This window comes from Taudactylus pleione, unplaced genomic scaffold, assembly GCF_031769625.1.
Source record: "Taudactylus pleione unplaced genomic scaffold, aTauple2 ptg000040l, whole genome shotgun sequence".
NCBI classification, from domain to species: Eukaryota; Metazoa; Chordata; class Amphibia; order Anura; family Myobatrachidae; genus Taudactylus; species Taudactylus pleione.
Genome location: NW_028284442.1, coordinates 34,227,358 through 34,242,322, shown reverse-complemented (window position 1 = coordinate 34,242,322; position 14,965 = coordinate 34,227,358). Strand labels below are relative to the sequence as shown.

Below are 14,965 nucleotides of genomic sequence, written 5' to 3'. Positions count from 1 at the left end.
GCTTGGGGGCGTGGAGGCTTGTGGGGCGCGGTGGCTGGGGGGGTGCAGATTCCATGCGGACTAGTCCGCATGAAATCTGCTGAAAACGGCCCTCCAAAAATGGCCGCCGCCTAGGAGGAGACATATACTAGAGGCCCTACTGGACCTCTAGCATGTTGGTCACCAAGGGGCCCCCAAGCTGTACTGTGCCGAGGAGATGGAGGAGTACAGCCGCTTCCTGCTGTCAGATAGGGACTCATACTGGCTCTCTCTCCTCTTCCTCTGGGCTGTCAGACATCGGTGGGAGGAGCCGATGGGTCTGCAGTGGCCACAACTTGACGCCCCCCACACCCAAATCCCGCACCCAGGCCACTCAGGATGCTGCTGTGTTCAAGCTGCAATGCTCTGTCTCTGTGTACTGGAGCAATGATCTGCTTTTGTTGTTCTCTGTGTAAGGGAGGGATAATCTGTGCAGGATGCTCGTTATGGTGATGATGATTGGTGCTCTGTGATACATGGTGTACTGTACATATAAATGCAGTGTGAGGGATGCTGGCGGTATAGGATGCTTTATACGACTGTGTTGGATCCCCTGTGACCAGCAGTGATGTGCTGTGAATTAGAAGGGATACCCTGTGACTAGCAGGGATGCCCTGTGAATTCAAAGTAGCACCGGTGCCCCCATTTACATACACTCCCAAATATATGTATATTATACCCCTGGCAACGAGCGTAAAACCCCTGGCAACGAGCATGGAGCCCCTGGCAACAGGTATGGAACCCCTGGCAACAAGCATGAAACTCAGAGACCCCGGGCAACTAGCATGAAACCCCTGGTAATGAGCATAAAACCCCTGACAGCGAGCCTTACTGTGGGGCATAAAATGGTTTCAGGGGGAAAATATGTAAGTGGCACTTTGGTAATAGGCATTACAGTGTGTAGCATAATGTGTAATGGGCATTATGGTGTGTGGCATAATGTGCAAGGGGCATTACGGTGTGTGACATAATGTGCAAGGGGCATTATTACAAGGAGGAAAAATGAAAAATACTGTAAACTGCAAAATTTATAGTTACACCACTGGGGTAAATTTAATAAAATTAGAGTTGTTGTCCATAGCAACCAGATTCTACTTAACATTTAACTAGCACCCTCTAGAAGATAATAGCTAGAATCTGATTGGTTGCTATGGGCAACTTCTCCACTTCTAAAAACTTTCACTTTAGTAAATTTACCCCTAATTGGCCAGAATACTAATTGGGCCATTGGTAAAGTCATTTTTCTTTATTTTTTAATTATTGGCTTTTGGGGTAAGCAATGTATATATCACTATTAGTGGAGGTACAGCTTACATGATGGTGGTAAAACAGCAAACACAATACATATTACGTTTCCCCAATTGACGCGAGTCTGCAATAAGCTGATTATAGTCAGCGCTCCAACCACTTCCTGTACAAACACAAACAACATGAATTGATATTAGCATGTGCTAATCCACTGTGCATCATTTACCTTACACCTGAGACTATCACATATACAGTATTTACAGATATTGGCTTGTAGGGATAAGCAGCTACTGATCATATGAGTTAGGATGAGAATAAGAACCATGAATAAGACTGCTCTAAAGTCTTTATTGTAACATTTGCTGTGGGTGTATGAAACTTTTACTCATTTACCTGATAATCTAACAAGGGGCTCTGTGATATCTGATCAATGTATTGCACAAAAGTTGTTTCTCAGTAATAAACAATGTAATATGTAGAGATACGTTTTTATGTTCATTACAATGATGTCCATGTGTTTTATTACATGTTAAAGAGCAATAAGCCAAAATATACATTTCGTACATTTATGAACTCACAAAAAATATATAATTTCTGACTGTCTTATGTAGGTACAACAACGTGTGATCTGTTCATTTTGATAAAACCTTGAATGTCAGGGCCCCAGCTTTAAGCCTGCCCCAATATAAGCAGATAGATATGTGATAATGTTCTACTGCCAGATATATATATATATATATATATATATTAGGGATGTGCAGGCTCGGATAGGTTCGAGTTTGCACGTGGAGTTCGGATTTTTCCCTCCAAAAAAACGGAACTCAGAACGAGGCAAAATGTCATCTTACATGGACGAACATCATCATTCCTGGACAAAAGAGGGAGGGAGGGAGCCCGGCACTGAATGACATCGTTCTTGATTTCGTTCAGTGTTTGTGCTCAGTGTTGTTACTTTCTCCTGTCACTGGCTCTCTGAGGTGTACAACCTGCCATGTACAAAAGGTGCGTACACACTTGGCGATTTTACTGAGCGATTGCATGATTACGACATTGTAATCGTGCAATCGCTCAGTAATCGTGCACAAATCGTGCACTATAATGTCGGAAACGACCAGCGATGCGCACTCCCGCTGGTTGTTTCCGACATCTATCATCGCCTGAACATGCAGGCCAATCTGCCGGTAACGACAGATTGGCCATGTTCAGGAATGATGGAGGGTGCCTGCACTAAATGACATATAGTTTAGTGTAGAGGAACGACTGTACGATTACGATGTCGTAATCGTACTGTCTTTCCTAACCGCCTAGTGTGTCAGCCCCTTAACAGTATGAGCTAAATTATCCATGTAAGCTGGTGTGGACGGATCACATCTGGGTAACAACATTCATAGTAGAAATTCCTCCTGTTTGTGAATCTAAAGGTGCATAAACACAGTCAGATATGTCAGATGAACGATTTACAAACGATTGAACGATTTTTTACTGTATTAAAATGAATGGAAATTGTCCAAAGCTGACTGCAAACACATCAGATGTCAGATACCGTTATCTGACAAACGGGAACGTGCATCGTTCATCCTTCATTGTTGCCCACATGTCAGATTTTTCTTTCAGATATGAACCATTTTTTAAATCATTATCGTTCATATCTGAATAAAAATCTGACCGTGTGTATGCACAATAATAGAATTACCGTCCTATACATATGTAACAATGCCTTAGATTTAGGAGGTATTTGTGCTCCAGGTGTAACAGATATCAGTGGGGCTAATTCAATCACTGTGACACCTTCCATGTTCCTCTCCTGGCATTTATTTCTTAAGCCACATTTCATTAGCACAAATATCCTTTATTTATATATCTGAGCTCCAAAGAGATCTGACCTGCAAAGTATCAAATGCTGGTAATTGAGTACAGACATTAGTCTCACTGTCGTCTTCTGATACAGTTGGCAACATTATAAACATTGGGGTCTTTGGTTGATATTAGATATCTCATGTAATATTTCTAGATAGGTAGAGAGATATGAAGGAGATAGATAGATAGATAGATAGATAGATAGATAAATAAATAGAAAGGAGATCCTTGCCATGTGGAGAGCCACACAACCATTTCCATTAGGCAAAAGAATGTTGATTTTGCACCACATAACTTAAAATAACTTCTTCAATGACTTGTCATGTACTTCTAGTGGGACTCAATGATACCTTGTATTGTACTTTGGTGTATAAGTGCATTTTTCCGGGGTACTCTGAGCAAAGTAATAAAAAGTGTCACACAATTACCCCTATAAGGGCAGTCTCACTTTTACTTTCATGATTCATTTAAGCCTAAATGAAGCCGTATAGTAGGAGACAACCTAATGGTTATGTCAGTGAAGGGGCTGGTAAGAGGCAGGCCAGTGATGTGACAGCTACAGTATAGCACAACATGCCCCCTGGCAGCACAGCTAGGGAATCGTCTGTACTCGGGCGGTGTCTCATGAGAGTGGAGGCTATCCGTGCTATCCCTTGTGTCATGGGGGGATCACCCACAGAGGCATAACCAAAGCATCTTACATTTTAATGATGTCCAGTGATTACAAATAGATAAAATAGAGGGATAAAGCAATGACATTCGTATTCCATGTGTGTGACATTGGTTACAGGACATTGCCTATTTTATATTTTGCGTTCAAATATGCAGCTTAATATAGTATTTGTATAGTGAAGTAATGGCATTGCTGTGCAAGCACATAAATGTATCTCTGCCTTTGCAGGATCTGCCTCCATACTTACCGCAACTGGATGTGACCTTTGAAAAAGGTAAATACGTTTTTCCTGTTATTGCTATACTATTAGATAAATCTATTATCTCTGCTAGGGTAAACATGAACTATGATATTTAACTAAGTTGTCTTGTGATAAAGAGCTTAGAGTGAATGCATAATCATTCTTTGTCATCATGCCATGCTATATAGTGACATATAGTTACTGAGGTTGAAAAATAACACAAGGCCATCAAGTTAAACCTTTCATACATCCTAATTGTGATGATGCAGAGGTAGGCAGAACACCACAGCCAGAGTGACAGCTACCAATTCACAGGGGTCACAGTAAAATGTTCCTGGATGAATCATCCCCATGATATCCTCCTAGAGGTGCCCACATGACCTTTCTGATCCAAAAGGGTATATTTAGTAATGCGCGTGTTTATAGAAGTGGAGATGTTGCCCAGAGCAACCAGTCATATTCTAGCTATTATCTAGTGCCAGATAGATGATAAGTAGAATCTGATTTTTGCTCCAGCAACAACTGAACTTCTATGAACCCGCACTTTAGTAGTAAATATACCCCAAGAAGTGGGGATATATTTACTAAAGGTCAATTTAAATCGACTTCAATACACACTAGGCCAGTGATTCCCAAACTTCACGGCACCATAAATGTCTCATACGTTTTTTGCGGCACCCCTAGGCCAAAAGAAAACACAACTTTAGATCCTAACAACGAAGTAGCTACTATAAAGAATTACATAAATTAATAAATTGAAAAACAAAAGCAAGAGGTAATCCTGCTGATATATTAAAAAACAATAAGCCACAAAATTGCACTTAATAATTTTTTTGTAATAACATCTGAATGATTTTCCTTCGCCATACTATGGTATGGAGGGGTCAAATTCATTAGATGTTTGCAGTTAACATAGAGAAAAGTGATTTTTCTCTACATTATCTGCTTTCATACATACTGATGTTGGTTTTAAGGGCCTGATTCAATGTTCCCACACTTCACATACGCCGCCTCCGTCGCTTCGGGGCTCACTACAAGACGGGGTGGCTGTCGATGTTGATTGACAGCTCGCCCCATTTTGTAGGCGGGGAAGGGGGGTGGCTGCACAAACGCAGGCGTTCGCTTTGGGCCTGCCGTGTGTGGGCGGCCCTACTCACGTCACTCGTGATGTCAGTAGTGGACTTCCTGCTCTACTAGAGCAGGAAGTCCACTCGGGCTTGCGGGAGCCGAGACCCTACCGCAGTGTCTCACCGCAAGCCCACAATGGTCGCGACAATAGCCGGGGAAAAAAAAAAAAGAACGCCCCGATTCAGAGCGAGCGCCTCTGAATCAGGCCCTAAGAGTCAAATAGCGCTGGTTATAGCACACTTGGCACTTAGCACCTCTTCTTGTCTCTCCCCCACTGTTATGGACTATATTTAGCATTGGTGTGGGGTGGAAGGTAGTGATGAGGATAATGGTAATGATATTATTGCTAAAGATAAAATACATGATAATAAAGTTTACTAAACTTTTGTAATTTATCTCTGTTTAAAATATCTATATAACCATGTAATTATATATTTGGCCACTTATTTAAAACAATCAAAAATTTAATGGTAAATAAAATGGTTAAAATAAATATTATATTCCATATATTAAAATTATTTAATAATAACAACTACACTATCTAAAAATTACAGACCCTGTGTTACATACAGTCTATCACTAATGGAGCGTACACACGGTCAGATTTGTCAGACTTGTCAGATTTGTCAGATGAACGATTAAACGATCTGAACGATTTGAACGATTTGACCAAAGTTTTGAACGATTTGAACGATTGAACGATTTTTGACTGCATTAAAATGAATGGAATCGTCCAAGTCTGACTGCAAACCCATCAGATGTCAGATATCGTTATCTGACAAACGGGAACGCGCATCGTTGATCGTCCATCGTTCAGGCATGTCAGATATGAACGATTTTCCTTCAGATATGAACGACTGAACGATTTTTAAATCGTTATCGTCCATATCTGAAGAAAAAATCTGATCGTGTGTATGCACCATAACCTACAGCAGAAGAGCCTCAGCCCAGGTGTCACACACTGCCGGGAATAGAAGGAGGGGGCGGGGCCTCACGGCTCTGACTGTCAATCACTGAGACTAGACAGCAGTACAGCATGGGGCGACTGTGCTGCTGTGTAAATAACCACGGGCAGCTAAGGAGGCAGCGCGCGGCCCGATCAGCTGACTTTCTGAAGGACCATCCACCAGCGGCAACCCTGCATCAGCGCCACGGCACCCCTGGGAGCCACGGCGCACACTTTGGGAATCGCTGCACTAGGTGATAAATTGAACAATATGGACGATATCGTTATCGTTCATATCGTCCAGTCTATAGGCACAATATCATTAATGATGCGCGTTCCCGCAGATTGTTAACTATGTCTGGCGTTGTCTGAACATACAGGGCAACCTGACGATATCGTCCAGTTGTGCATGTTCAGGGATGAGGGAGGGTGAGGTCACTGAACGATATCGTTAACAATATTGAGCCCAGCTGTATAAGGAAAACACTTAACGATATCGCTCATGGAGCATATCACTAAGTGTGTGTGCGGCTTAAGTTATTTAGCACACTAATTTCCATGGACTAGGTGCATAACCCTTCAACTATCTACATTACATTTCATTTATTTGTCTATTTCATGTCTCAATTTGCTATTTTGTCAAAATATTTCTGTAGAAAATGATTACCACCTCTTATGTACATATATTTTAAGCAGAAATTAAGGTATTTAAAAGTGAGTCTCAAATGCCCTGAAAATGTACTGTAGTAAAGGTTACTTCTGTAGGGGCTTTTACAGAGTTATTGGCAAAATGGGTGTAAATTACTCTAAAACAGAACATGCAAACATTGCGTATTTTAGCCATGTGCAGAGCTACACGCATCATTACATGCACTCACCTCCACATCGGCAGCACATGTGCCTGATCTATGACACGTCATCACCATCAGCGTGTGTTTGTATCTGCCTTGTAGCAGCCACCTAACACGCGTGTCGCTGCCAGCCTGCATGAGCCACCTTTGCATATAAACACTCTTACAGTATTCAGTAACACTAGGCTGTCCATTCCCTCCCCTGTCCCCTGTCTCTAGGCACAGGCAGGCGTAAATGCCAGAATAGCACAAGTCTGCATAGGCACATGTGTGCAAGCATGGGGGCAAACCGGAGTACGTCCCACTGTGCATCCGCTCCTTATTCTTTCTATATCTACAGGCTAAAATACTATTGTCATTTTTAACACTGTATACACTTTTTATTGTCAAGTTCAATATACTTACTGATATGAAGTCTGCGTGCATCAAATGCTTCCATCGCTCATCTTTATATGAAATATCTTCTACTTATTTTTGGAATATACGTGTGATTGTTATATATAATAGCTGTGCTTGTTGTGTACTGTGTTACGTTGCTCTGTCAGTAACAGATTAGGGACATGCTCCGCAGATTGCTGCTGTAATGGTGGAGAAGACAAACGTATACCACTGCTGAGAGAAGTGTTTGAAGCATTTCCAGAAACGCCGATCAACATAGACATCAAAGTGAATAACGACATTCTTGTGATGAAGGTATGTGATGTGCCCACACCGTCACAGGTCTCACACACACTGGTGGATGCACCTACATTTCCTGCCATTATTCAGTCCTTAGCTCTCCATGGTAAATGTGTCCTCAGTACTCAGTGGCGAGCACGCAGCATGCTCTATTTTACTGCATTAGGATTTAAGTAAATGTACAAAACAGGCTTAAGATATGGGGCCTGATTCAGACCCACTTGCGAGCGCATATCGCTCGTAGGCGGCTGTCGATGTTGATCGACAGCTCGCCCCGTTTTGTAGGCGGGTCGGGGGGGTGGCTGGACAAACGGAGGCGTTCCTTAAGGAATGCCTGCCATTTGTGGGCACTCGTGATGTCAGTAGTGGTCTTCCTGCTCTATTAGAGCAGGAAGTCCACTCGGGCTTGCGAGACCTGAGACCCTACCACAAGGGTCTCCTCGCAAGCCCATCGCGACCATCGCCAGGCCGCCCGCTAAAGCTGTGGGTAGTCTCCCACAGCTTAGCGAGCAGACTGGAGGCCGGGTAAAAAAAAAAAACGTCACGCCCTGATTCAGAGCGAGTGCTCGCAAATAGCGAGCGCCTCTGAATCAGGCCCATAGTTCAAAGAACATAATAAAAGGCATTAAGTATCTCTATAAATATAAACATGGGTAAAACACTATTATACTTCTAACCCCTGAGTTTTTTCCGATTTTATGAAAGTGCAGTCTCCAGCGCTCATTGGCATTGTCAGAGGCGCGCAGGATTTGGTGGCTGTAGTCTAACAAAATATGAAGTTTACCCTTCTTGTGTATAGTGTCCAGTGTCTTTCAGACTCATTAGGATTTTGGTGAAGGGTCTGTGTGGCGCACAGGTATATTTTCCTCTATTTCAGTCGTATATGTTTAACTTTAAACATATGACTTGGATGCAGCTAAGAGGTTAATGATTACACCACTCGGGGGGAGATGTATCAAACCTTGGAGAGAGAGAAAGTGGAGAGAGATAAAGTACTAACTAATCAGCTTCTGTAATTTTTCAAACACAGGGGTCTATGTACTAAGCCTTGGAGAGAGATAAAGTGGACGGAGATAAAGTACTAACCAATCAGCTCCTGTCACTTTACAGGCTGTGTTTGAAAAATGACATTTAGAAGCTAAATGTAATCTCTCTCCAAGGCTTAGTAGTACATAGACCCCACAGTCTGTAAAATGTCAGAAGCTGATTGGTTGGTACTTTATCTCTCTCCAAGGTTTGAAACATTTCCCCCACAATACATCTCTTTACATGCAGGCTAGAAATTGTTAGAGCTTGCAACCAACTGCTTACACAGACTATACAGTGGTGCCACCACAATATCTGATGTGTATAGGACCACCCCATAAACTGTAATTCTGGGTACACACTAAACGATGTGTAACCCGCACAATGTTGGTCCCAGCAGGGGTGCCGGCATCGGCATTTGCTGATGCCGGCAGTGACGGAACAACAATGGGGGCCATGTTGCAGTTGACAGCGTCTGTCGGACTTGCAAGCAGGTCCAACGGGTGATGTCACTGACGACACGCGGGAGCACGCATCGTTGGCAATATAGCGGGTACACACTGCCCGATGTGGATGATAAGTCGTCTTATCTGCCGGATCGGATGACATATCGTCTAGTGTGTACCTGGCTTAATACACATGTACATTCTAGTGCCCAGCAATGCAGCAGACAAGGGATAAAACAATACACCCCAGTAGTCAGATGGTCAGGTTATTTTCTAGGAAGCGTATGTAAAGCTGGGTACACAATAGGCGATCTGTGTACCCAGCCGATACACGATACGACGCGCGGCATACTGTGCGCCCCGTACACACCACACAATCTGGTAAACGACCGCACGATATGTTACCAGTGCATGGGGTCGTTCATCAGTTGACAGAATGAGCAGCATGTAGGTGAGCAGCATGTAGGCTCGATGTGATGAACAACCCCGCAGGAGCGCGCATGGTCGCTGATAGCGGGTACACACTGCCCGATGTGGATGATATGACGGCCTGGTCCGTCGGAATGGACGACATATCATCTAGTGTGTACCCACCTTTAATCTGATTAAAACATCCAGGAGGCAGCAGTATTAATATTTTAACATTGTATATACTATAAAACGTACAGTGATCGCTATTATAAAAAAAAACATCAAACTATGCAGAAGATTACAAAATAAAATTGGAAAAGGAGATAAATCCTGTACATGACCAATAATTCCAGATTCTTCTGTATCAAGGGGAAGGAAAGAAATCTGATTATACGTTTTTAGTAAAAGCTGTAAAGTTCAAAACTACAATTGTATATGTCCCCTTTCAGAATCACATTTCTAAAGACTTCTCCTCATTAAGGATGCAAGATAGAGAAATCTAAAACTTACATGCTTACATATTTCACCTATCAGCTTCTTTCCCTCACAACATATAATGATAATTGTCATCTTTCATAAACCATTGTGATGGGTTTATACACCCCAAGCATAACTGGTCAATTATTTTTCCATGATAATAGCTGGACACTGACACCAGATAATAAAGGAACATAACTTTTTTAAAATTTTTACAAATTATTACTTTATTTTATAATCAGGCTTGCTTGAGATCAAATTCACTTTTAGGGGCATATATGTTAATTAAGAAGCAAAGTGATCAATAATCTGATCACTTCCTGGTCATCAGACCACTCGCTGGATTGTGGCTTCACACTTCATATCGTCATCCTATCATCTGAGGAACATAGCTAGTATCAAGCATTTAATTCCCTCAGAAGATCTGCCTAAAGTTATACATACATTTGTATCATGAAGCTTGGACTACTGCAGTGCTCTCTACCTGGGTCTCCCAGTAAAAGCATTGCAGCGCTTGCAGATGGTACATATTGCAGTTTCCAGTCTGTTAACAAACCAGCCCCATTCCAGCCACATAACACCCATTCTCTAGTCCCTTCACTGGCGGCCTGTAAGATGGCAAATATATTTCAGCATTGTCTTACTGACATTCAAAGCCCTACATAACCAGGGCCCAGGGTACCTAAAGCAGCTTCTGATTCCTTACTGCCCTGCTCGATTACTTTACTCTGGAGTTGAAGGACTTATTAGCAGTACCTAGAATCCCCCATCATTTATATGGCTTTTGACTCTATGGAACTCACTTCCTTGCACAGTTCTAGAGGCTGAAGACTCACCTGTTTACTCACTCATTTCACTAATGTCCCTTTCGTTCCTAACAAATACCACCCAAATGCTGAGCTCTCTTTTCTGTTAACTTTATTTTTTATCTTGTGTTTTTAAATGCAAACGTAATTCACTTTAAGTCCAAGTGCAAGAAAAGTGCTATATAAAAGTATAATTATTAGAATGACTAATATTATCTATAATATGTTATTGTCCGGGTCTGTGTAACGTGGTGTATTTTATATATAAGGGTGTATTCTAATGATTGTTTAGTCATTGCATTGCTCTCTGTATATTTAGATTGGGCAGCTGTGTGATTACATTTCCTTCCTGTACAGCTAACTACTGTTTAATAAATAACTACCATCAGTAAAACAAATAATTCTCCCCAGCTTCCTCCCATACACGTCTGAAGAGGGATCGCATATGAGGCCGTTTGTGATTGCTAATATTGTGCTTTTATCTTTCACTGAGACATCCAACTGGGAATGATGGTTATAGCTGCTCAGTACATGCGGCTCTTTGCTGTTCTCACACAGTAACATCATTGCTGTCTGTTTATTGTCTTTGCATGAGAATATAACACTTGCTGCAAAGGCTTTGGTGGTTATTGTTCATGCTCATGTAATGTAACTAAAGAGTCAGCATAATGATTAAATGTCCTATTCTGTGGATGCAGAATGAGAGAAACACAAGATTTCTCTCTGAATTAAAGATTAAAGATATAATACAGAAATCTCCCCACAATCTTACTGATCAGTCCAATAGAAGCCTCACATCACTGCCATCTCATATAAACGGGTACTGTATATGGCAAATCAAGATAATACAATGGAACTTTCCTTTTGGTTTTTAACTATGTTTTTATTATTCTTCACACAAAATACAAACAAGTGCACCTGGTAGCATGCTTAGTTATGTTATGGTGAGTACCGTCACCATGTACAGATGTTTCCCTATAGATACAGTAATCATTACAGTATGTAAAACAGATGTTTGCAGGAATCTGTGATCTGCAAATTTAGGGCCTGATTCAGCAGCGATCATTAGTGCAACTACGTACGCAGATGGAGCGATTGTTTGCCATTGTGCATGCGTACAATCCGCTCTGCATGTGTGTGGCGATCGCACTGCGATTACAGACGCACAGAGGAATCCATCTCAGAGTGAGTGAGAGGCTGTGAGTGTTTGGGGGTGGTGATGGGGGAGCGGTCAGTAAAACGCAGGTGTGCCTGTCCATTTGAATCCCGTTGCTTGGGCGCAAATAAATTAGCCACTGCGATTGCATACACAGCTGGAGAGTCCACTGCGTGCGAGGAGACTTGTAGTGTCTGCGGCAGGTCAGAGCTATTGTAAATGCTGCATGAGTGGTCGATGTGCGTCGATGATACCAATGTTTACGCAGAAGAGCTACAGTGGATGCATGTGAGAAAGTAGTAGTGGGGGTATTTATGCTGGCTGAGTGTTGGCAGGCATTAGTATATTTTCGCAGCTGCGTTGCTTGCAGTTTCTGCTGAATCAGGCCATTAATTTGTTGTACGGAATTAGCTTTTGACAGATTAATTTGTATGAATGATAGGGGTATAGTTTATATTTCACCACACCAGTGGGGATCAGTTAGGTGGCAAGCTGCCTTTTGTAACCTGCTATGTCATGAGGAAGAAATGGAAAAGATTTCTACACTCACCCGGCCAGAGAGGGTTAGGAGAGGGGGAGGGTTAGGATTACGACCCTGTCGGAATGCCGGCATCTGGATATTGACCGCCGGCATCCCGTATCCATCCCCATTTAGAAGATGTATTCTGTCCTTTCTTGGTATCAAGGAGACCAGTGGTAGATGTTCTTCTCAAAGAAGCCTTTGGCCATGTAACCATAATGGTGAGGCAGGGAAGGCTGTTGGTGCTCAGTATCAATTATAATGACCTAGAACAAATTATGTTGCAGATTGTAGATTCCTACAAACTTCTGCTTTGTTCATGACAGCAGCGAGTGTACTGACTGTTACACACCAGGTGGTAGCTCTGAGAAAAGTAGATGTTCTAGGATCAAAAGATGATCTCCAGTAATGTTTAACAAAGGCCAAAGGGGAGAACCAACATGCTGCCCACATGATAGAGACCAGCGCCATACATGACTCCAGGTTTTATATATATATATATATATATATATATATATACACACACATATATAACCTGGAGTCATGAATGGTTTGTACCACTAGTAATTATACACATAGACAGTTGATATAGCTTGAATTGAGTAAACATGAATGTCCAAAATATTCAAGGAGGCTGAAAACTAATGTATACAGACAGGAGATGCACTAAGTCTTGGAGAGTGATAAAGGGGCTCATTTATCATTGTATATTTGAGGCTTAATTCCCAAAAACTGTTTTCGGGGGTTAACTGCAAATATTAAGTTTCCTCCAGATGTATGAAGGAGGGGCCGCAGCATTTATCTCTGATTCCTGTTGCGATCCGTCCATTCCTGCTGGCAGCTGCATCCCCCATAGGTTTCTATAGGGTATGCGACGCTGCCAGATTTACCAACATCCGGAATGCAATGCAACCCGGAGATTGGCCCCCACAGCTAACGCCATCTGTAGATGGCGTTAGCCTGTTGTAGCCCATGGGCTATGCTTGCTATAATTAGCCGGGAGAGGGTTCCTCGCCACCAATGGCGGCCATGCATGTGCAGTCAGCGGGAATGCACAGAGCCCCGGTAGCTTTCCAGCACGAACGGATAATACATTCTGGAGTTATGGTTGCATCTTGCAATGCGATCATAGGAGGTAATGTCATGCCCAGATCGCATTGCAAATGCGATTCTTAATAAATGGGGCCCAAAGTACTAACCAATCAGCTCCTAAATGCCATGTTACAGGCTGTGTTAGAAATATGACAGGAGCTGATTGGTTGGTACTTTATCACTCTCCTAGGCTTAGTGCATCACCCCCAGGGACATTAAATTCCAGCTCAGTGCAAATTGCTGTAATGAGCAAATCCAGCTCACAGTGTCTGATGTATTAAAGCTCAATAGTTATAAGTAGATGTAGTCGAACTTTACTGCAGACAAGGCACAAAATCCCAATAGTGTGCTGACCCAAGGAACTAGATACTGAAAGTGCATAAATTCAACTTGCAGTTTCAAGTTCAACTGTGAACAGGGCTCCAATGAGGCGTCTGTTGATGGCGGCTGCTGTACAGCTTGAAGTGAACTACATGTACTGTAAGCATGAGCGCTTAATAAAAGCAGTCAGATGAACAAAGCAACAGGTGCTCAGTGAAGGTTTATCCAGGTGTATGTTAATCCAGGATATTATTCTATAATAAAAAGGAATTTGGCAAAGTTTTTATGAATTAAGGAACTGAGTTGTTTCTTTGCATTGAGTGGTTTCGCACAAAAAGAAGAAATACAGATGCTCAACTCCAAATTAACTGATTGTATATAAATAAATAAATTTTTGCAGTGAATAGAGGTTTTTGGCATAATCTTGTCCAAGGTTATGGGCCTACCCACCACACCCGGGTAACCTCTGTCGGGTAGGTCTTTAACATACTAGGGTTCAAATCCAGAGCGCAGGACACCTCCAAACTGGCCCAGCTAAGCCGCCCTAGGGCACCGCCATAGTTAGAAAAGTGCAGTGTAAATGAGATAGTTAAGAGCAGCCACTGCTTGTTGTGCACAATACACAGAAAAGTAAGTGTGTCTTTCCTTCTGGAACTCTGTGTTTCTCCCAAATGCCATAGGAAGGATGGTGTCCATGCTCCCATCCTGTGATGAGGGGTTAATTTTACCTCTACCAGTCTGCACCTCATTTGTCACCAAAATAGGGACTAGAATCATTGTACTTATTATCATATTGTTTGGTTCCCTACCAGTGGTGTTGGACTATTATGGTATAATTTATGCTTAGACTTTATGTATGTACCAGTTATGCTAGGTTCTAGTACTAAAACCAAATACTGTTTCTGTGGCAGTGCCTCACCAGCTATACTCTTGTTCTGTGGCACTTCTTCACCCAGCACTAATCTTGTTAGTCACCAGTAATCAGCAATTCAGCCAGGAAATCTATTGGGCAGAAACAATAGCCTGTTAGTTACATCTCCTGTGAGTAGGCCTGGATATAAGATGATTAT

The 14,965-nt window shown here is 42.3% G+C and overlaps 1 protein-coding gene across 2 annotated transcripts in view; it reads left to right on the top strand.

Annotated features, from left to right (window-relative positions):
• Positions 1 to 14,965, top strand: part of GDPD1 (glycerophosphodiester phosphodiesterase domain containing 1) — a 109,935-nt gene that overhangs the window by 70,243 nt on the left and 24,727 nt on the right. For both annotated transcript variants that reach the window (XM_088455342.1, XM_088455335.1), the window contains 2 exons: positions 4,025 to 4,070; positions 7,534 to 7,655. In XM_088455342.1, coding sequence (XP_088311468.1) covers positions 4,025 to 4,070; positions 7,534 to 7,655 — 168 coding nt within the window. The remainder of the gene's footprint in view (positions 1 to 4,024; positions 4,071 to 7,533; positions 7,656 to 14,965) is intronic.